At 47.2% G+C, this 14,640-nt stretch overlaps 1 protein-coding gene across 3 annotated transcripts in view; it reads left to right on the forward strand.

Moving 5' to 3' along the window:
* ash1l (ash1 (absent, small, or homeotic)-like (Drosophila)) overlaps nt 1-14,640 on the forward strand; it is a 29,648-nt gene that overhangs the window by 1,711 nt on the left and 13,297 nt on the right. For all 3 annotated transcript variants that reach the window (XM_056398777.1, XM_056398776.1, XM_056398779.1), the window contains exons 3-12: nt 2,488-3,292; nt 4,089-8,529; nt 10,928-11,597; nt 11,766-11,939; nt 12,077-12,171; nt 12,644-12,717; nt 12,875-12,920; nt 13,168-13,276; nt 13,434-13,640; nt 13,844-13,990. In XM_056398777.1, the coding sequence (XP_056254752.1) occupies nt 2,684-3,292; nt 4,089-8,529; nt 10,928-11,597; nt 11,766-11,939; nt 12,077-12,171; nt 12,644-12,717; nt 12,875-12,920; nt 13,168-13,276; nt 13,434-13,640; nt 13,844-13,990 (6,572 nt within the window). In that variant the 5' untranslated portion in view covers nt 2,488-2,683. The remainder of the gene's footprint in view (nt 1-2,487; nt 3,293-4,088; nt 8,530-10,927; nt 11,598-11,765; nt 11,940-12,076; nt 12,172-12,643; nt 12,718-12,874; nt 12,921-13,167; nt 13,277-13,433; nt 13,641-13,843; nt 13,991-14,640) is intronic.

Genomic DNA, 14,640 nt, shown 5'->3' on the forward strand with positions numbered 1-14,640 from the left:
CATAGCATGTGGGAAAGTGTGATTAAGTTAAATTCTACGCACAAATTTTGTGCACCGTATTTTTAGCCGGTTTATAACACCGACTGAGGATGTTTGCATGGAGCTCGTCTGACTGACACCTGTCATTCCGGACCGCTTTATTGAAGCCTATGCTCCAGCTCGTTTATCTTCGAGGTTTAAACATTATAGCCGCCTCTTTCTTTTAAACGCATAGTCTGTTACAATAATGTTTAACTACTTCCGCTGTTAGGCGATACAAACTAATGGTTGTAGTAAAGGAATTTGGCTGCTTTCCCCCGAGCATGGCTCTGTATTAATACCAATGGCGTAAAAGCCCTGGAAATGACACCGAGCTCTGAGGGCAGACGCCAGCCCTCATGTGAATGATGTGGGGGTGGGTGGGTTGGATACTATTGCTATGGCCAAAGGGAAATCAGCAGTTATGAACAACGTGTGCAAAAGTGAGGAGGGAGTGAAAGGAGGGAGGGAGTAAGGGGGGGAAAGAAATGGGAGGGGGCGCGGGAAGTTGTTTACTACGTTCCTGCCTGGCTGCCATTCTTCAGGTTCTTGGCCTGATATTGATTATTGATTATTTGTTTTAATTTATGATGTTTGTTCTTGTTTTATATGCACTTCTTTTTACTTAACTCCCGGTATTTGTTCTGAAAGTAAAAGCAAACAACAGACAGGCATGACTAATATATGTCTTCAAAACCAGAGGTGGTGTTGTTCTCTTGTTTTGCAGTATGACTGTAGAAGAAGGAATGACTATAGTATCGTCTTAACTGCTTTGTAAATAAAAAAAGTACCTTGATGCTAAATGTGAAAATGACATGTTTTGGTGTTAAGGCTTATCAGTAACACATTAGAAATGGCTTCAGCCTTGTATCGGATCATTTACAGGAGAACAAGTGCCAGTAAATGACCTGACTTGGCCTGTTAGAGGTGAGAGGAATGTTTTGACTCTCCGGGAGGCTTTTCTCCACACTTGTGTCAGTAGCCTCTCACAGAGTTTGGTACTACAGTGGCTTTATTTTTGGCATTGCTGCTGTCAGGCAGCGGAAGCAGCTAGTATCACTGCAAGCGCTTAGTATAAAAGAATGAGGAGAGCATTTGTCGCTGTGCGTAAGAAGGATACAGGGAACAGAGTTCAGGGCTGGCGGTGGTTTAAATGTGTTTTTGATTAAAGTAGGAACACAGTGACAATGTTTAGTTTGTGTGCTGGTACTACTGCTTTCCAAGTTTGCGAAACAGGAGGAAGAGGATGGAAAAGCTTAAAGAAAACGGTGAAAGAAACCAGAGATTGATGGAGTGTTAAAGAAAAGAGGGAGGTGTGATTTGAGAGTGGTATGTGTAGTGAGGGGGAGTGCAGTTTTGAGGCGAAATGGAGTGAGTAATTGAAGTAAACACAGAAAGAGGGCGTGGGGGAAGTACAGGCCAGACTCCAAAAAATTTGGCTGCATTTGCTGTGTGGTTCAACAAAAAAAAAATCTCTACTACTGTTTTCCACAGTCACAACCCAAAACAAACATGGTCTAAGACTCTGTGTAGGGTCGATTACTTTTTATTTTATTTTGCTGTGATGCTTTACTGATGATGACGTGTATGACTTTCTTGAGGCTCCATTAAGTGGTTCCTTTAGTGCTCTCCACTAATGTAGGGCGCAGAGAAACCGCCGGCACATTGACGCTCTATCACTCACTCTCATTTGCTCCTGGCGAAGGCTGGGAAAGGCGGCTGTATCCTCTGTCTAGTCCCAGAGGGCCCAATGTGCTGAGGTCACAGTTCTGAGTTGCCTCCAAATGACTTCACCCAGAGAAAGCACCTGCTTGGGGGCGAATCCACATTAAATCACTCAGTGGCCACGGGGAGCTGTAGACAACTTCATTGAATTGGGCTGTCCTCTAAGGAGCACAATTAAGAAACATGCTGCTCTGTGCTGCTGCTGCTGCTGCGCTAGCGTAGCGTAAGAGCAGTATACCACTATCATGGGCACGTTTTCACTGCAGCTAATGAGGGAATTTAAGGGATTGCTCATTTGGTATCTTATCTTGTCACACCTCAGGGGATGTGGCAGCACTGTGGGATTAACGATTGACTTTGGATGTTGTGGGCTTCGTAGTTCTCAGGTTGACAACGTAGAGTCCTTGAGCCTAAGGTTACATTTCTCAGGTAGAAAATCCTTGGCTGTGTAAATAGGTCACAGATTGTTGTAATCTGTGAGGACGGATACACCATAAAAAGTCACCCAGACAGGATGAAGGACAACCTCTAACCAAACAGATGATAAAAACTGTTGCCCTCCATCTGCTTTGCGCCATCACCCGTTATAAGACTTTTTATACTTCTCATTTGTAGGGCACTGTTTAAAACTTTAAGTGTCTCATTGATGTTCTGTGTTGCAGTGACTAATGTGGAATTCTTTTTTGTCTGCCCCCTCCTCCCTCTCCTTCTCTCTCCTTGCTTTACCTGTCTTTACTCCTACAGTTGAAGGACGGAGAAAGAGGGCTGGACAGCCGAGGAAGGGACAGAAGCCACCTCAAAACAAGGAGAGCTTCACCCTCGCCGTTATCCCCCTCCCCCTTTTCCCCCTTCACCCCCATCCCATCCCCCTGACAAAAAAACCTACCTGGTATCCACATCTTCACCTCCCTAGTAAACTTACACACCCCCGAAGGTTTTGATGGATCAGAAAATTCAGGGGGGAACTGCAACTCCTCCCCCCCTTCTCTCAGGTGCCCCCACAGGGGAGCGAGAGAAGGAGGGAGGAGGTGGAAAGAAAGAAGATGAGGAGGAAAAGAAGAGAGACAGGGAGAAGGAGGGAGCTGTCACTGTCTCAGCTGGTACCGGAGGGGCGAGTGCAGGTGGTCCAGGAGGTGCCAGCGGTGACCAGTCCCATTTCTCCATCAAAGAGAGCAGCCTGTCAGAGGGCAATGTCAAACTTAAGATTGGCCTTCAAGCAAAACGCATGAAGAAGCCACCTAAGATCCTGGAGAATTATGTGTGCCGACCAGCCTTCAGGGCTACTGTGAGGCATACAGGGCGAGGAGGAGGCAGTGCTCGTGGAAACCGTGCGGGGGCTACAGGTGATGGGCCAGGTGGTCAGAGCCAGAGTCCTTCACATGGCAGGGAAAAAGAGAGGGAGAAGAGTCCGAGTGTCAACAGACCAGCCCCATCATCTTCATCAACCCCCTCTGCTAAAGCTCCTACACCACCTCCTCCTGCTCCCCCTCCTGCCAGCACTACCGGCCTGTCACCCTCCCAAGTAAATGGGAGCGCTCCAGCAAAAAGGGTGAGGAGTTTGAACAAACTCAATTTATGTTCTTTGATTCAGCAATGGATTCACACTTTGACAAAAGTGAACATTCAGTTTCAACAGTCAGCATGTTCACAAGTGCATTCTATTTATTTTGTGTGCAGACTTCTGTTTATTTACCTTACTTCCTCAAAATGTTAATGAGTTGGTCATTGGTAAGGCAGTGGTCCACAACAAGGTTACCCTAGTAATCAGCGTGTTATTGCACAGATAAAGAGCAGAGCATAAATTGTTCTTTAGTATTCTTTGTGTTCTCTGTTGGCCTGTCTCTATTCATCACTCACCGCCCCCTCCGGTCTCCCTCCGTCTGTGTCGTCTATCCTCTGTCTCTGCCTGGCCACGTCCTCTCCACCCCCTCCCCTGCATGACCCCTCTCTCTAGCTCTCTCTCTCTGTCCCCAATCTGACCCTGATAAGTGTTATTGAGTTGAGTGTAACTTCCCCCCCTGGGCATGCCCAGGAAGCAGCCCTGACAGAAAAACTTACCAATGAACTGAAATTTGTAAAGGAGTAAAGAAACCTATTGTTGATTTATAGTTTGTAATTGTAGCTTTGGGTGTCTGTGTCCAGATGTGGTTGGTTCAGCACCATTAGCACCATTAGCAACTCCATTCGATATCAGCATAGGACTTTAGCATGTTACTTAAAAAAGTGTTTAGAGGAAAAAAAACATAGTTGCATCCATTTAATTAAAACATTTGGCAATCTTTAGTGTAATACACCTATTCATTTTCATTAATTTCTTGCCATCTTGTTGTGTTTTTTTTTTCCAGGGTCCACCAAAGTTGGATTGCAAGTCTGATACAAAGCCAGACATGAAAGCAACCACCACCACATCTGAGAGACCCCTTAACCTTCACCGCCCTCCACCAGACAGTAAAACACATCCCTCCGTGAAGAAAACACAGACTCCACAACTCAACCCCCGGACATCCTCACCTTCTCCACCACTATCTGCATCAAAAGAACCCAGCTATGAAGGTGTTAAACCACCTCAATACACCTACAGCACTGAAAGTCAGAGAGACAAGGACAAGGGTGTCCAAAACTGGGGAGCACCCACAGTCACTGAGAAATTAGCTCAACTCATAGCAACATGCCCACCATCAAAGACCCCAAAGCCAGTGAAACCCACAAAGATTGACCCAGCTCCTCCTCTCCCAAGCTCAGGCTTTATGGCCCCCACAGCCAAGCAGCGAGACAGGGCTTTGGCCAATAGGAACACATACTCAAGAATGGTCCACCTTTCTCCACCACCTCCTGTATCAAGGCCACCTGGTCGGCCCTATGGTTCTAGGAACAAAGACAGTGTTATGGAAAATTCACCCAGCCTAGCACCACTGAGGAAGGAGGACATGGATGGGAGTGGGAAAGCAAGTAGCAGCGGTAACAGCATCAGCAACAGCATGAGCATGAGCAGCAGCAACAGCAGTAGTCGCAGCAGCAGCCCAGCACTGACCTATGGCAATAACCGCCTGTCAGCCATGTCAAAGGACAGCAACAACGACAACAACAACAGTAGCATTTCTAAGCCACAGTCACGTTCTGCTCACTGCCAACCTCACACCACATCTTTGCCATCTTGTCCCATTTCATCCTCTTCCACCACATCAGTTGAGCAGCGGACAGTGAGTGCAGTGAGTCACCTGGGTTCCCCTGCTCCCTCACAAGGACACCATGCACGTGAGAGTCCTGCCCTGGCAGAGGAAAGCAGTGCAAGTGAGAGAGAGCAGGACAGGGACAGCCCCAGAGACTTAACCAAGTGCCCTCCCACAACAGGAACAGGAAAGCCAGAAGGGAAAGACAAGGGGATCAACAATCAGTCACTGCGAGTTGAGAGGGGGAAGAGCTCTAGTCCAAGTAAGCGCAGTCCCAACCGGGATAGTAGCCGACCTGGTCGGACTATCAGCCCCCCGGAGTCCGTTAGACAAAGGGCATCTTCTCCACCAGAGCCAGATGGTGATGAAAGCCCACAGACACCTCTTAGAGATGATTCTCCTGATTCATCAATTGACTCTCCCGCAGAGCAGGACTGCAAACCCTTTAAAAAACGACGGGGAAGAAAACCCCGTTGGACCCGTATTATGAACAAGACGCAGAGTCAAAGAACAGGCCAGGACAGTCCCTTCGACCAGAGCAAAACCACCATGCCTTTATCTTCAAGCTTGGAAACGCCAATGCCACCGGTTAAAAGACCAGTGGGCAGGCCTCCCAACCCAAATAAGGTCAAACCAAATCCTGTGCCACAAAGTTCAGTGTCACAGCTCTTCCCACCCCAGCCTAAGAAGAGGGGGAGGCCAAAGTCCAAAATGCCAAGGCTTGACGCCCTGGCCCATGGGCACCCACCTAACAAACTGGCCCCCTCCAAGGTCTTTTCATCTTTACTCAAGTCCAAAGAAGAGCAGGACCCCCCTGTTCTTCACCCAGAGGTGGACCTGAACCCCCCTAAACCTATGCCAAGAAAACGTGGACGTCCCAAGCGCCTTCCCCCTACCTTACCCCAGGAGGGTCAGCCTCCCACATTGGCTCCAGAGGCAGGAGACATGGGAGACAAACGGTTCCGCAGCAAAGGAAACGGGCAGCTTATCATGAAGACTATAATAGGCAAGATCAATAAAATGAAAAGTGTGAAACGAAAGCGTATTCTCAGTCAAATCCTGTTAGGCCCAAGACCAGAGGAGACCCCTAAAGGCACGACCAGTGGGGTGGTTGGCTCTGTAGAAGCTGCTACCCAATCATTGTCCTCCCTGGCTGCTTCTTTTGGGGGAAAACTAGGGCCGCAAATTAATGTCAGTAAAAAGGGCACAATATATATGGGTAAGAGGAGAGGCCGTAAACCAAAAGCAGTGGCTAATTCCACAGCTACAACGCCACCACCAGAACCTTTCCTATCCCCAAACACCACTTCTCCTCTCCATCACCATCAATCACAGTCCCAGCAACAGCACCAGCTCTCCGGTCCAGAGGTCTTTCCCTCCCCCTCCCTCTCACAGTCTAGTGGAGGCCACAGTCCCATCAGCGATGCCAGCTTCGTTGAACCAGGCTCAGTGCACTTTGCAGGTCATGCTCACTATTCTAACTCCCATCATAGCCACAGCACATTCTCCTTCCCTCCCCCGACCTTTTCGGCTCCTAATCCTCGCAACCCAGGGCTGGGTTCCACGTCATCATCTATGGCCACAGCAGCTTCCCAGAAAAAGTCATCTTGCCGTGGTTACCATCATCACCACCACCATTACAGGCAGCACTACCATTATCATAAGCTTTCCCCTCCTAGGCCACTTCATCCCACCTCCCCTGCCCCCCTCAGTGAGCTAAAGGAAGCCACTCCATCACCAGTCAGTGAGTCACACAGTGAGGAGACAGTGCCCAGTGACAGCGGTATAGGAACAGACAATAACAGCACATCTGACCGTGGTGAGAAAGCTGGAGGGGCAGGTGGTTTGGGTGCAATTGGGATGCCACCCGGGATGGGCAGTGGATTATTAATGCCAGGGGTCATCAGTTCAGCTATGGGTCCGGGGGTGGGCCTTAATTCCAGAGGCAGGCGGCGACACTCCACTTTGCTTATGGAACATCCCTCACCCTCTCCGTCACCCCATGGGGCAAGGTCATCACCAGATCCCCGGAGACCTCACCCAGCAGCCCCTGCCTCCTCCTTAATGGGACACAAGGAGAAACATAAGCACAAGTGTAAACGCCGCAGCCATGGTTGCCCTGGCTACGACAAGCTTAAGAGACAGAAAAGGAAACGCAAGAAGAAGTACCTGCAGCTGCGCTCCCGCAGGCATGACCCAGACTTTCTTGCTGAACTGGATGAGATTGTCGTGAGACTGAGTGAAATACGGATAGCACACCGTACCACAGGGCACCGGCTCGGCAGTGGAATAGGCATAGCAGCAGGAACAAGCAGAGTGCCAGGGGTGGGGAACAGGGCCAGTGGTGGCATAGGAGGCACAGGTGGCCCTCCTCCACATCATTATGTCCACAGGGACCTCCTGCCTACAATCTTCAGGGTTAACTTTGGCAGCTTCTACTCTCATCCTGCATACTCCTGTGACCCATTGCACTATGTTCGTAAACCAGACATGAAGAAGAAACGGGGACGGCCTCCCAAACTGAGGGAGTCCATGTCTGAGGTTCCCTTTGTACCAGGGCTTGGATTCCCACTCTCCAGTGGAGGCTTCTACCACCCCTCCTACAGCGTTCCTTACTCCTCTGGGCCCCTGGGGTTGGGCTATTACAGAGGCTATCCTACAGCTAGCGCTCTGTATCCCCACCCACACCACCAGTCACCCCACACAGCCCCAGCCCACCACTCTCACCACTCACCTTCTTTCCCCCCTCCTCCCCCCACATCTTATATGCATCATCACCACCCCTCACATCTCCTGCTGAACCCCTCCAAATTTCACAAGAAAAAACATAAGCTGCTTAGGCAGGAGTTCCTGGGAGGAGGAAGGTCCCCTGTCCTGTACCCACCCATGTCCTCTGAGCTTTCCTTCAACTGGCACCACAAACACAAACACAGACACAAACACAGAGAGCGCTGTGCTGAGGAGGACAGGGAGGAAGCAGGAAGAAGTGGATCAGGGAGCCGGGCTAACGCAGGGATTTCTGAGAGTGGAACATCAGGGAAAGGAGAGCGAGTTGGCAGTTTAGGAATGGCAGAGTCTCTACAACGATGCCGCTTTGGACGAGACACCTCCAGTGCCAGTGCCAGCAAGCAAGCTGCTGCCACCTCTGCCAACTCCCCTTCTTCCTCCTCATCCTCATCTGCAGAAAGGTACAAGCGCAAAGACAGCTCGATGTCTTGTCTAGGGCCCTCCAGACTTGCACTGGGTAGTAGCTCAAAAGGCCACCACCCTGTAGAGTCCTGGTTCAGGATGGGTAGCTCTGAAGCAGACTACTCTAAGCTTTTACGGAGTCATGTGGCTCCTGGCCAGGGTCCCTTCTCAGATGGACGGGCTGAAGATCCAGCAGGCTGCTCAGACAGTGAGGATGAGGAGCCTCTCACCCCCACGGAGGATGTAGAGCCTGGAGCCCATGATTCTCCAAACCTTACAAATTTGTTTGCCTCTGCTCTAACCCGCACTACGCTGAAGGGGGGAAGGAGCAGGAAGACTGAGGTAGTCCCAGAGAGCTCCAGTTTTTCCCGCATGGACCGGCCGATGAGGAAAGACCGCTCAACATCATCAGAGAGGAGAGAGTTGGGTAAGTCCAATTTGGTTGAGTTAAATTGTAAAGTGATCTGTATGAATAAGCTGCCTACAGTGAGCATCCACTGCTAAACTGTTAGTTTATATACAACAGCATCTGCAGAGATCATTTAAAATAAAGAAAAAACGGTATAGTAACCAGTAACAATAGCAGCAGCTTTTATTTGTTCTAGGACATTCTTTCACTGCATTAAATCCCGAATCATTCATGTAGCTCGTTTTTTTTTTTTTTTTTTTTTTTTTTTTGAGTTTTGATGAGCACAGAAATATTTTGACCGAAATTAAATTTGACATTGTGAAAGGTTGTTGGAGTGCACCAAATTCATTTTCCAAAAATAGTTCAGATGCATAAGAATCCTGTGGCAGAATATGATTGGTTGATGTCTGATTAGCTTTATGGCTTGGCATGGCTGTGGTGAGACTGGCTCCGGGTGAAATCAGTTAGATCCAGCACTGTCTTCAGGACTGTGTGTTTTGGCAATAACTAGTTCATATGTTGCCATACGACACAGCAAGCTGGCTCTCAAATCTTGCTTTATATATGCTCAGTGAAGACTTCGTAGTATTGAGAAATTGTCTAGTGGTTACTACTGGAGCCATCTATACCTCAGATGTGGCTGGATCAAACAACACTGGAAAATGATCAGTTCTGTCTCTGTAGCCCTCTCAGTTGTCCCTCATCTGAACAAAGAACATACTAAGTGGAACAGGCTACTTACTTTATTGAAAAAAGACCCTTTGAAATACACAGTGACATCCCCTCTGCATACACTGTCTGACATTTGGTAGCTCTTACTAGTGGTTACGGTCTTGGGGAAAAAAAAGCATGTGTAAACTGGCTTCACTGTGAGTGTGGAGGCCACAGTTGGCCACAGTTGATGTAGCATTTCTACAAGAGCTCATCTTACTGTAGGGGTGGAGTGTTTTGTTAACATGCTATATTTAGTAGACATTTCCCTCAAAAGCCCACAATGTGAGGCCTAGTCCTACCCCAGCACCTGGGCAGAGCTTATGCCGCTGATGCAAGACGCTGTGCCTCAGCAGTGGACTTGCTCCACCATTGTGACTCTGAATGTCTCCTGATTAAGACTGATAGGTTTGTGTGTCTGTTTGTGTGAGCAGTGGTAGGTTTTGTATGTGACTATTACCTGTGTTTATGTGCATGGCTGTAAGTGAGATGGGAAGCTGTAAGAGGCAGAATGGTGCAGTTCAAACCAAGACAGGGTAATCCTGGATTAGAGCTCAGGACTCGGGGTCAGTGAGCGGTCGCAGACTGCATCATGAAGGTAGAGGAGGCCAAAGGTGGGGACTGGGCTGGCACACAAGACAAGTGTGGAAGGATGCAGGCAGATAGGTGCACTCTGACAGAGTGAAGAGGATGGGCAGAGAGTGATGTGGGAAAAAAAGGTCTGTGAGGGAAGTCAAGAATAAGATGATAAATAGAAGGTTTAAATAGTTAATTTCCAAGTCCACAAAAGAAAATACAAAGCAGGTTTCCGTCAGCGACTGTTACATAAGCCATGATCAACCTGCATGTCCAAACACTGCTCATGTTTCACACCATGCATGTTGACATATGACAAGCTGCACATTGGAAATGGACCAGGGGTCAGGAAGTAGTTAAAACAGTTGTGCACTGTCACGAGGTAGTTAATCAGTCCTCCCACCATGACCCTGTCTCACTCTGTAACTTGGATAACATGTGGGCTCCCTGATTTCATTGTGGCTAGTCTTTGTGGGTAGCTGGACATGGGGCAACCTTTTTTCACTGAGTATGGATTTATGGCTGACAGATAATATTGGTATTTCTGTATACCCGTGATAAAACTAGTATAGTATAGATGTAGTAATCTAAATATACTTTTCCACCTTAACTCAGTGCTCAGAAATGGGTGCAAAATTTAGTACACTTCTGATTTTTTAGCCTCTCCATTAAAATTAAACATTTGCATGGAAAATTTCTTAATTAGCGGCAAGAAGAGTTAAAGAATGGTTTAGGAATAACATTTCTTTCTTTGTCAACTGAAAGAGGGGCAGTTGGAGTATGAAGATGTTAAAGGAAAATGAATGGAAAATAAATTGACTCATATAAGTTTGAAGGTGTGGAGGAATAGGTGGTCAACATTCTCACAAGACAAGAGTCAGTATGAGATGTGATGTACATGTAGGAATATAGAGGGACAGGCAAGGAGAGGAACGAGGGAGAGGTTGAGAAAGTATGGATGACACAACACAGGAGGGAAAAAAGACAAGAAGAGAAGAAGATCAAGAAGAGAGAGACACAGAGAAGCTGAGTCTTGTAATGTCAAAGGATAGGAAACTTACAACTACTAAGAATGTGTGCTGTATGCTTTTATTCATATGCAGCATTAATTTGTTGTGTCTTTGTCCAGGGTCATCGAGTATTCAAACAAGAGTTGTTGCCCTCCCAACCCCTGAAGGGCCCGAAGGATCCCTGCACCACCGACAACAACACCATCACCAACCTTCTCTATTTCACTCCCACGGCTCTGCCTCCTCCTCCTGCCTCTCTCCCTCTCAGGACTGTTGCCTGGATGCCTCCCTGCCCCACCACTCCCATCGGGCACAGCCATCCAAACACAGCCTGCACCACGTCAACAAAATCCTACGGGCCAAGAAGCTGCAGAGACAGGCTCGTACAGGAAACAATGTGGTGAAGAAGAGGGGCCCCGGACGTCCCAGGAAACACCCGTTGCCTTCCCCACCGCCATCCCCACCACCCCCTGTTGTTGAGTTGAATCAGGCTCGGCACAGGGACAGAGGGGGAGAACGGCCAGCAGGGGTCAGGGGGTGGGAGGGGGATACTGTGACAGATGCTATTGAGTCGGTAGTCCAGGGACAGCGTAGAAAAGGCCAGAAGAGGAAGCACTGGGAACGAGAGGGGGATGAGGAAGAAGAAGAGGAAGAAGAGGACGGGGAGGTAGAAGAGCCTGAGGAGCGACTGCCAGACAGGGAGGAGAACCTGGGCAACCTGGTGGCAAGGTCCAGAACTGGGACAGGAAGAAGCTGGCTTACTCAGGAGGAGCTCCAGCACTTTCGTGGGTAAGCAAATTTTCACCACACTGTTAACCTTTATACCCAAGAGTCTCAGCTGTGGGACACAGACAATGATTCACAGTGAGTATTAATGTTAGGATTCAGTGCTGTATATATAGGAACATTTATTAAGTCCAGTCGTCACTAGAAACCAAGTCATGGTTCTAATTTTAGCTCAATGGAAAGCAAGCCAGATGGCCACTGCTCCCCGGAACGCCCAGGCACCGTCTCCAGGGAACAAGCTCCACCCATGCCCATAACAAGCCAACGGGAGAAGAGAGCAGCAAGACCTCCAAAGAAGAAGTTCCAGAAGGCGGGGCTTTACTCTGACGTGTACAAGACTGAAGAGTGAGTCCCAAAGAAACAAAATACCTGAAAACCACTCTTCTTGTCTTTTGTTGTATAGATACAAGCACGCCATGTACAGTTTGTGTGGGCAGCTTAAAATCTCTCTTTACATTTTACTGTTTCTCCACCCCCTGCAGTCCCCGGAGTCAGCTTCTGCAGCTAAAGAAAGAGAAGCTAGAATACATACCTGGGGAACACGAGTATGGTTTGTTTCCAGCTCCTATACATGTTGGTGAGTCTCATATTGGATCACTCTTTACACTGCACAGGATTTGAGCATGTAATTACTACCAGACTGATTGACCAGTCAAACTCATCTTTCTTTTTGCAGACATAATGTATAAAGTTTGACTTCTCAGTTAGTTGAATAAACTTTTCATTTTCAACAGTTCATTCTTCTTCTTATAAGCCAGAAAAAACTTTTGTTCCAGTTCCACAGGGTTTCTGGGGTTACGCATCAAAATTATCAACATAACTCAGTAAACTTGTCGCTAGGAACAAAGAACGTTTTTTTTGTTACCAAAGGCCTGTATTTTCAGCCATGATAACATGACAGAACTTTCATTAAGCGGTTGAACTACTCATTTACATAAAGTATGTGAATATAACTGTGATGTATGTATGCGGTCAAAAATTACTTCCTTCTTCTTTTATGTTTCAATTTTATTTTCTGTGTTAGAATTTCCCCTGCTTTGTTTTTTCAGGGAAGTACCTGAGACAGAAGCGTATTGATTTCCAGTTGCCTTACGACATCTTATGGCTGTGGAAACACGATCAGGTGATCAATCACATCTAGCACCAATTGTTTTTAGGGGTTTTCCATGCTCAGAGTGAAAGGCTGATGGCTAGTCTTAAAAGTTACAGCCTCAGTAGTGGCCCACCCACGTAAACATTTTTCTTTGTCATTAAACCCCTTTGTGGTTTTTGTGTTTCAGCTTTACAAGAGGCCTGATGTCCCCCTTTATAAAAAGATCAGATCAAGTGAGTATCTGGCTTTGTTCAATGGATTTTGCCAAAATGTAACCTGATCAGTTTTGTTACCCCTTCTCTGCTTATCAACGAGACTCAGGGATATTTGCTTCATTGGTTGCCTTGGTTGCTTTGACTTTTGTTGTCCGTGTTATTAGTTCAATGCGTTGTTTGCAAAACAGGGATTAAAAATACATAAGGCTGCCACTGCTGGTCACAACTTTTAATGTGGAATGGTAATCCCCTGTTTGTGTCACAGATGTCTATGTGGATGTGAAGCCTCTCTCTGGTTATGAAACAACTACATGCAACTGTAGATCTCCTGAGGCCTCTACTGAAAAAGGCTGCCTGGATGATTGCCTGAATAGGTAAAGACAAGAGACAGCAAGTGTATAAATCGTATTATGTGTCAGCAATCAGCACTCGGATTTAGTCATATGCTTTTTTTCAGGAATGTTGCTGGAAATTGTTTGTTTAGTTATGAAACAGACATTTTACATATTTCCAATTGCCTTTTTTTCCCAGGATGAGCTTTGCTGAGTGCTCTCCCAGCACATGTCCATGTGGTGATCACTGTGACAACCAGCACATCCAGAGACATGAGTGGGTGCAGTGTCTGGAGCGATTCCGTGCTGAGGGGAAGGGCTGGGGAATCCGCACCAAGGAAACTCTCCGCTCTGGACAGTTTATCATTGAGTACTTGGGAGAGGTGGTTAGCGAACAGGAGTTCAGGTGAGATGTTTGATGCAAGATATTTTTGTTGTAAGGTAGACATGTCCTAAGAAGTATGTGGATGTCAGAATAGTTAGTATATTCTGTGTCTGCCTGTCTACCTGTTTGACTTCCTCAGTTCAGGACTTATTTAGACATGGAAATGGAAATGGATGAAAGCTTCTCTTTTAATCTTCCACTGCTTCTTTCCTCCTGCATTTTAGGAGTCGCATGATGGAGCAGTACTTCTCCCACAGTGGCCACTACTGTCTGAACCTGGATAGCGGCATGGTGATTGACAGCTACCGAATGGGCAATGAGGCACGCTTCATAAACCACAGCTGTGAACCCAACTGTGAGATGCAGAAGTGGTGGGTGTCATGGCAGCTTTAAACCAGTTCCCTACTGTTGTCCTTGTTGCGTTTTTTGGGTTCTTACCAAAACCCAGATTTGGCTAAGCCTTCTCAGGCGCAAGCATGAGCACTTGCCAGAAGTTGTTACTGGAGGATAATTGAGCCAGACCTGGTGTAAACTGCATTTGTTTGACTGATGACAAAGAAAGCGTACTGCGTTCACTCGCGCCACTCAACTGATAATGTCAACGTCCATTAGGATTACTATAAGAGCAAGTTTTACCATTTAAGAACTGTCAGGTACATCGGCAGTGACAGAGTAAATTATACAGACAGACAGTGTTAAACAAATGAAGCTGAGAGTCTTGCTGGATTGTTGTGAGCGGAGAGTGGGAGAAGCTGATTAGAAAATGTTCCAGCTTGATGATTTAGTATTTTGTTTTCTAAATGCTTCTGTCACTTAAGGTCAACGGACTGGAAAATAGACTAGCCCGTTATCTAAGCCGTTTCACTTAATTGCTATCCGTTTGTGTGCCTGATGATTCGGGTGAGATGGGTAATTTCTTATTCTCTCTGTAAGAGGCAAACTGACTGTAGTGAAAGTACCAGAATGGGCCAGAAAGATATTCAGCATAGTGTCTTTGGTCTGGTCTGTTCCAACAAAGGGA

The sequence above is a fragment of the Seriola aureovittata genome, chromosome 16 (assembly GCF_021018895.1).
Source record: "Seriola aureovittata isolate HTS-2021-v1 ecotype China chromosome 16, ASM2101889v1, whole genome shotgun sequence".
In the NCBI taxonomy this organism is placed as follows: Eukaryota; Metazoa; Chordata; class Actinopteri; order Carangiformes; family Carangidae; genus Seriola; species Seriola aureovittata.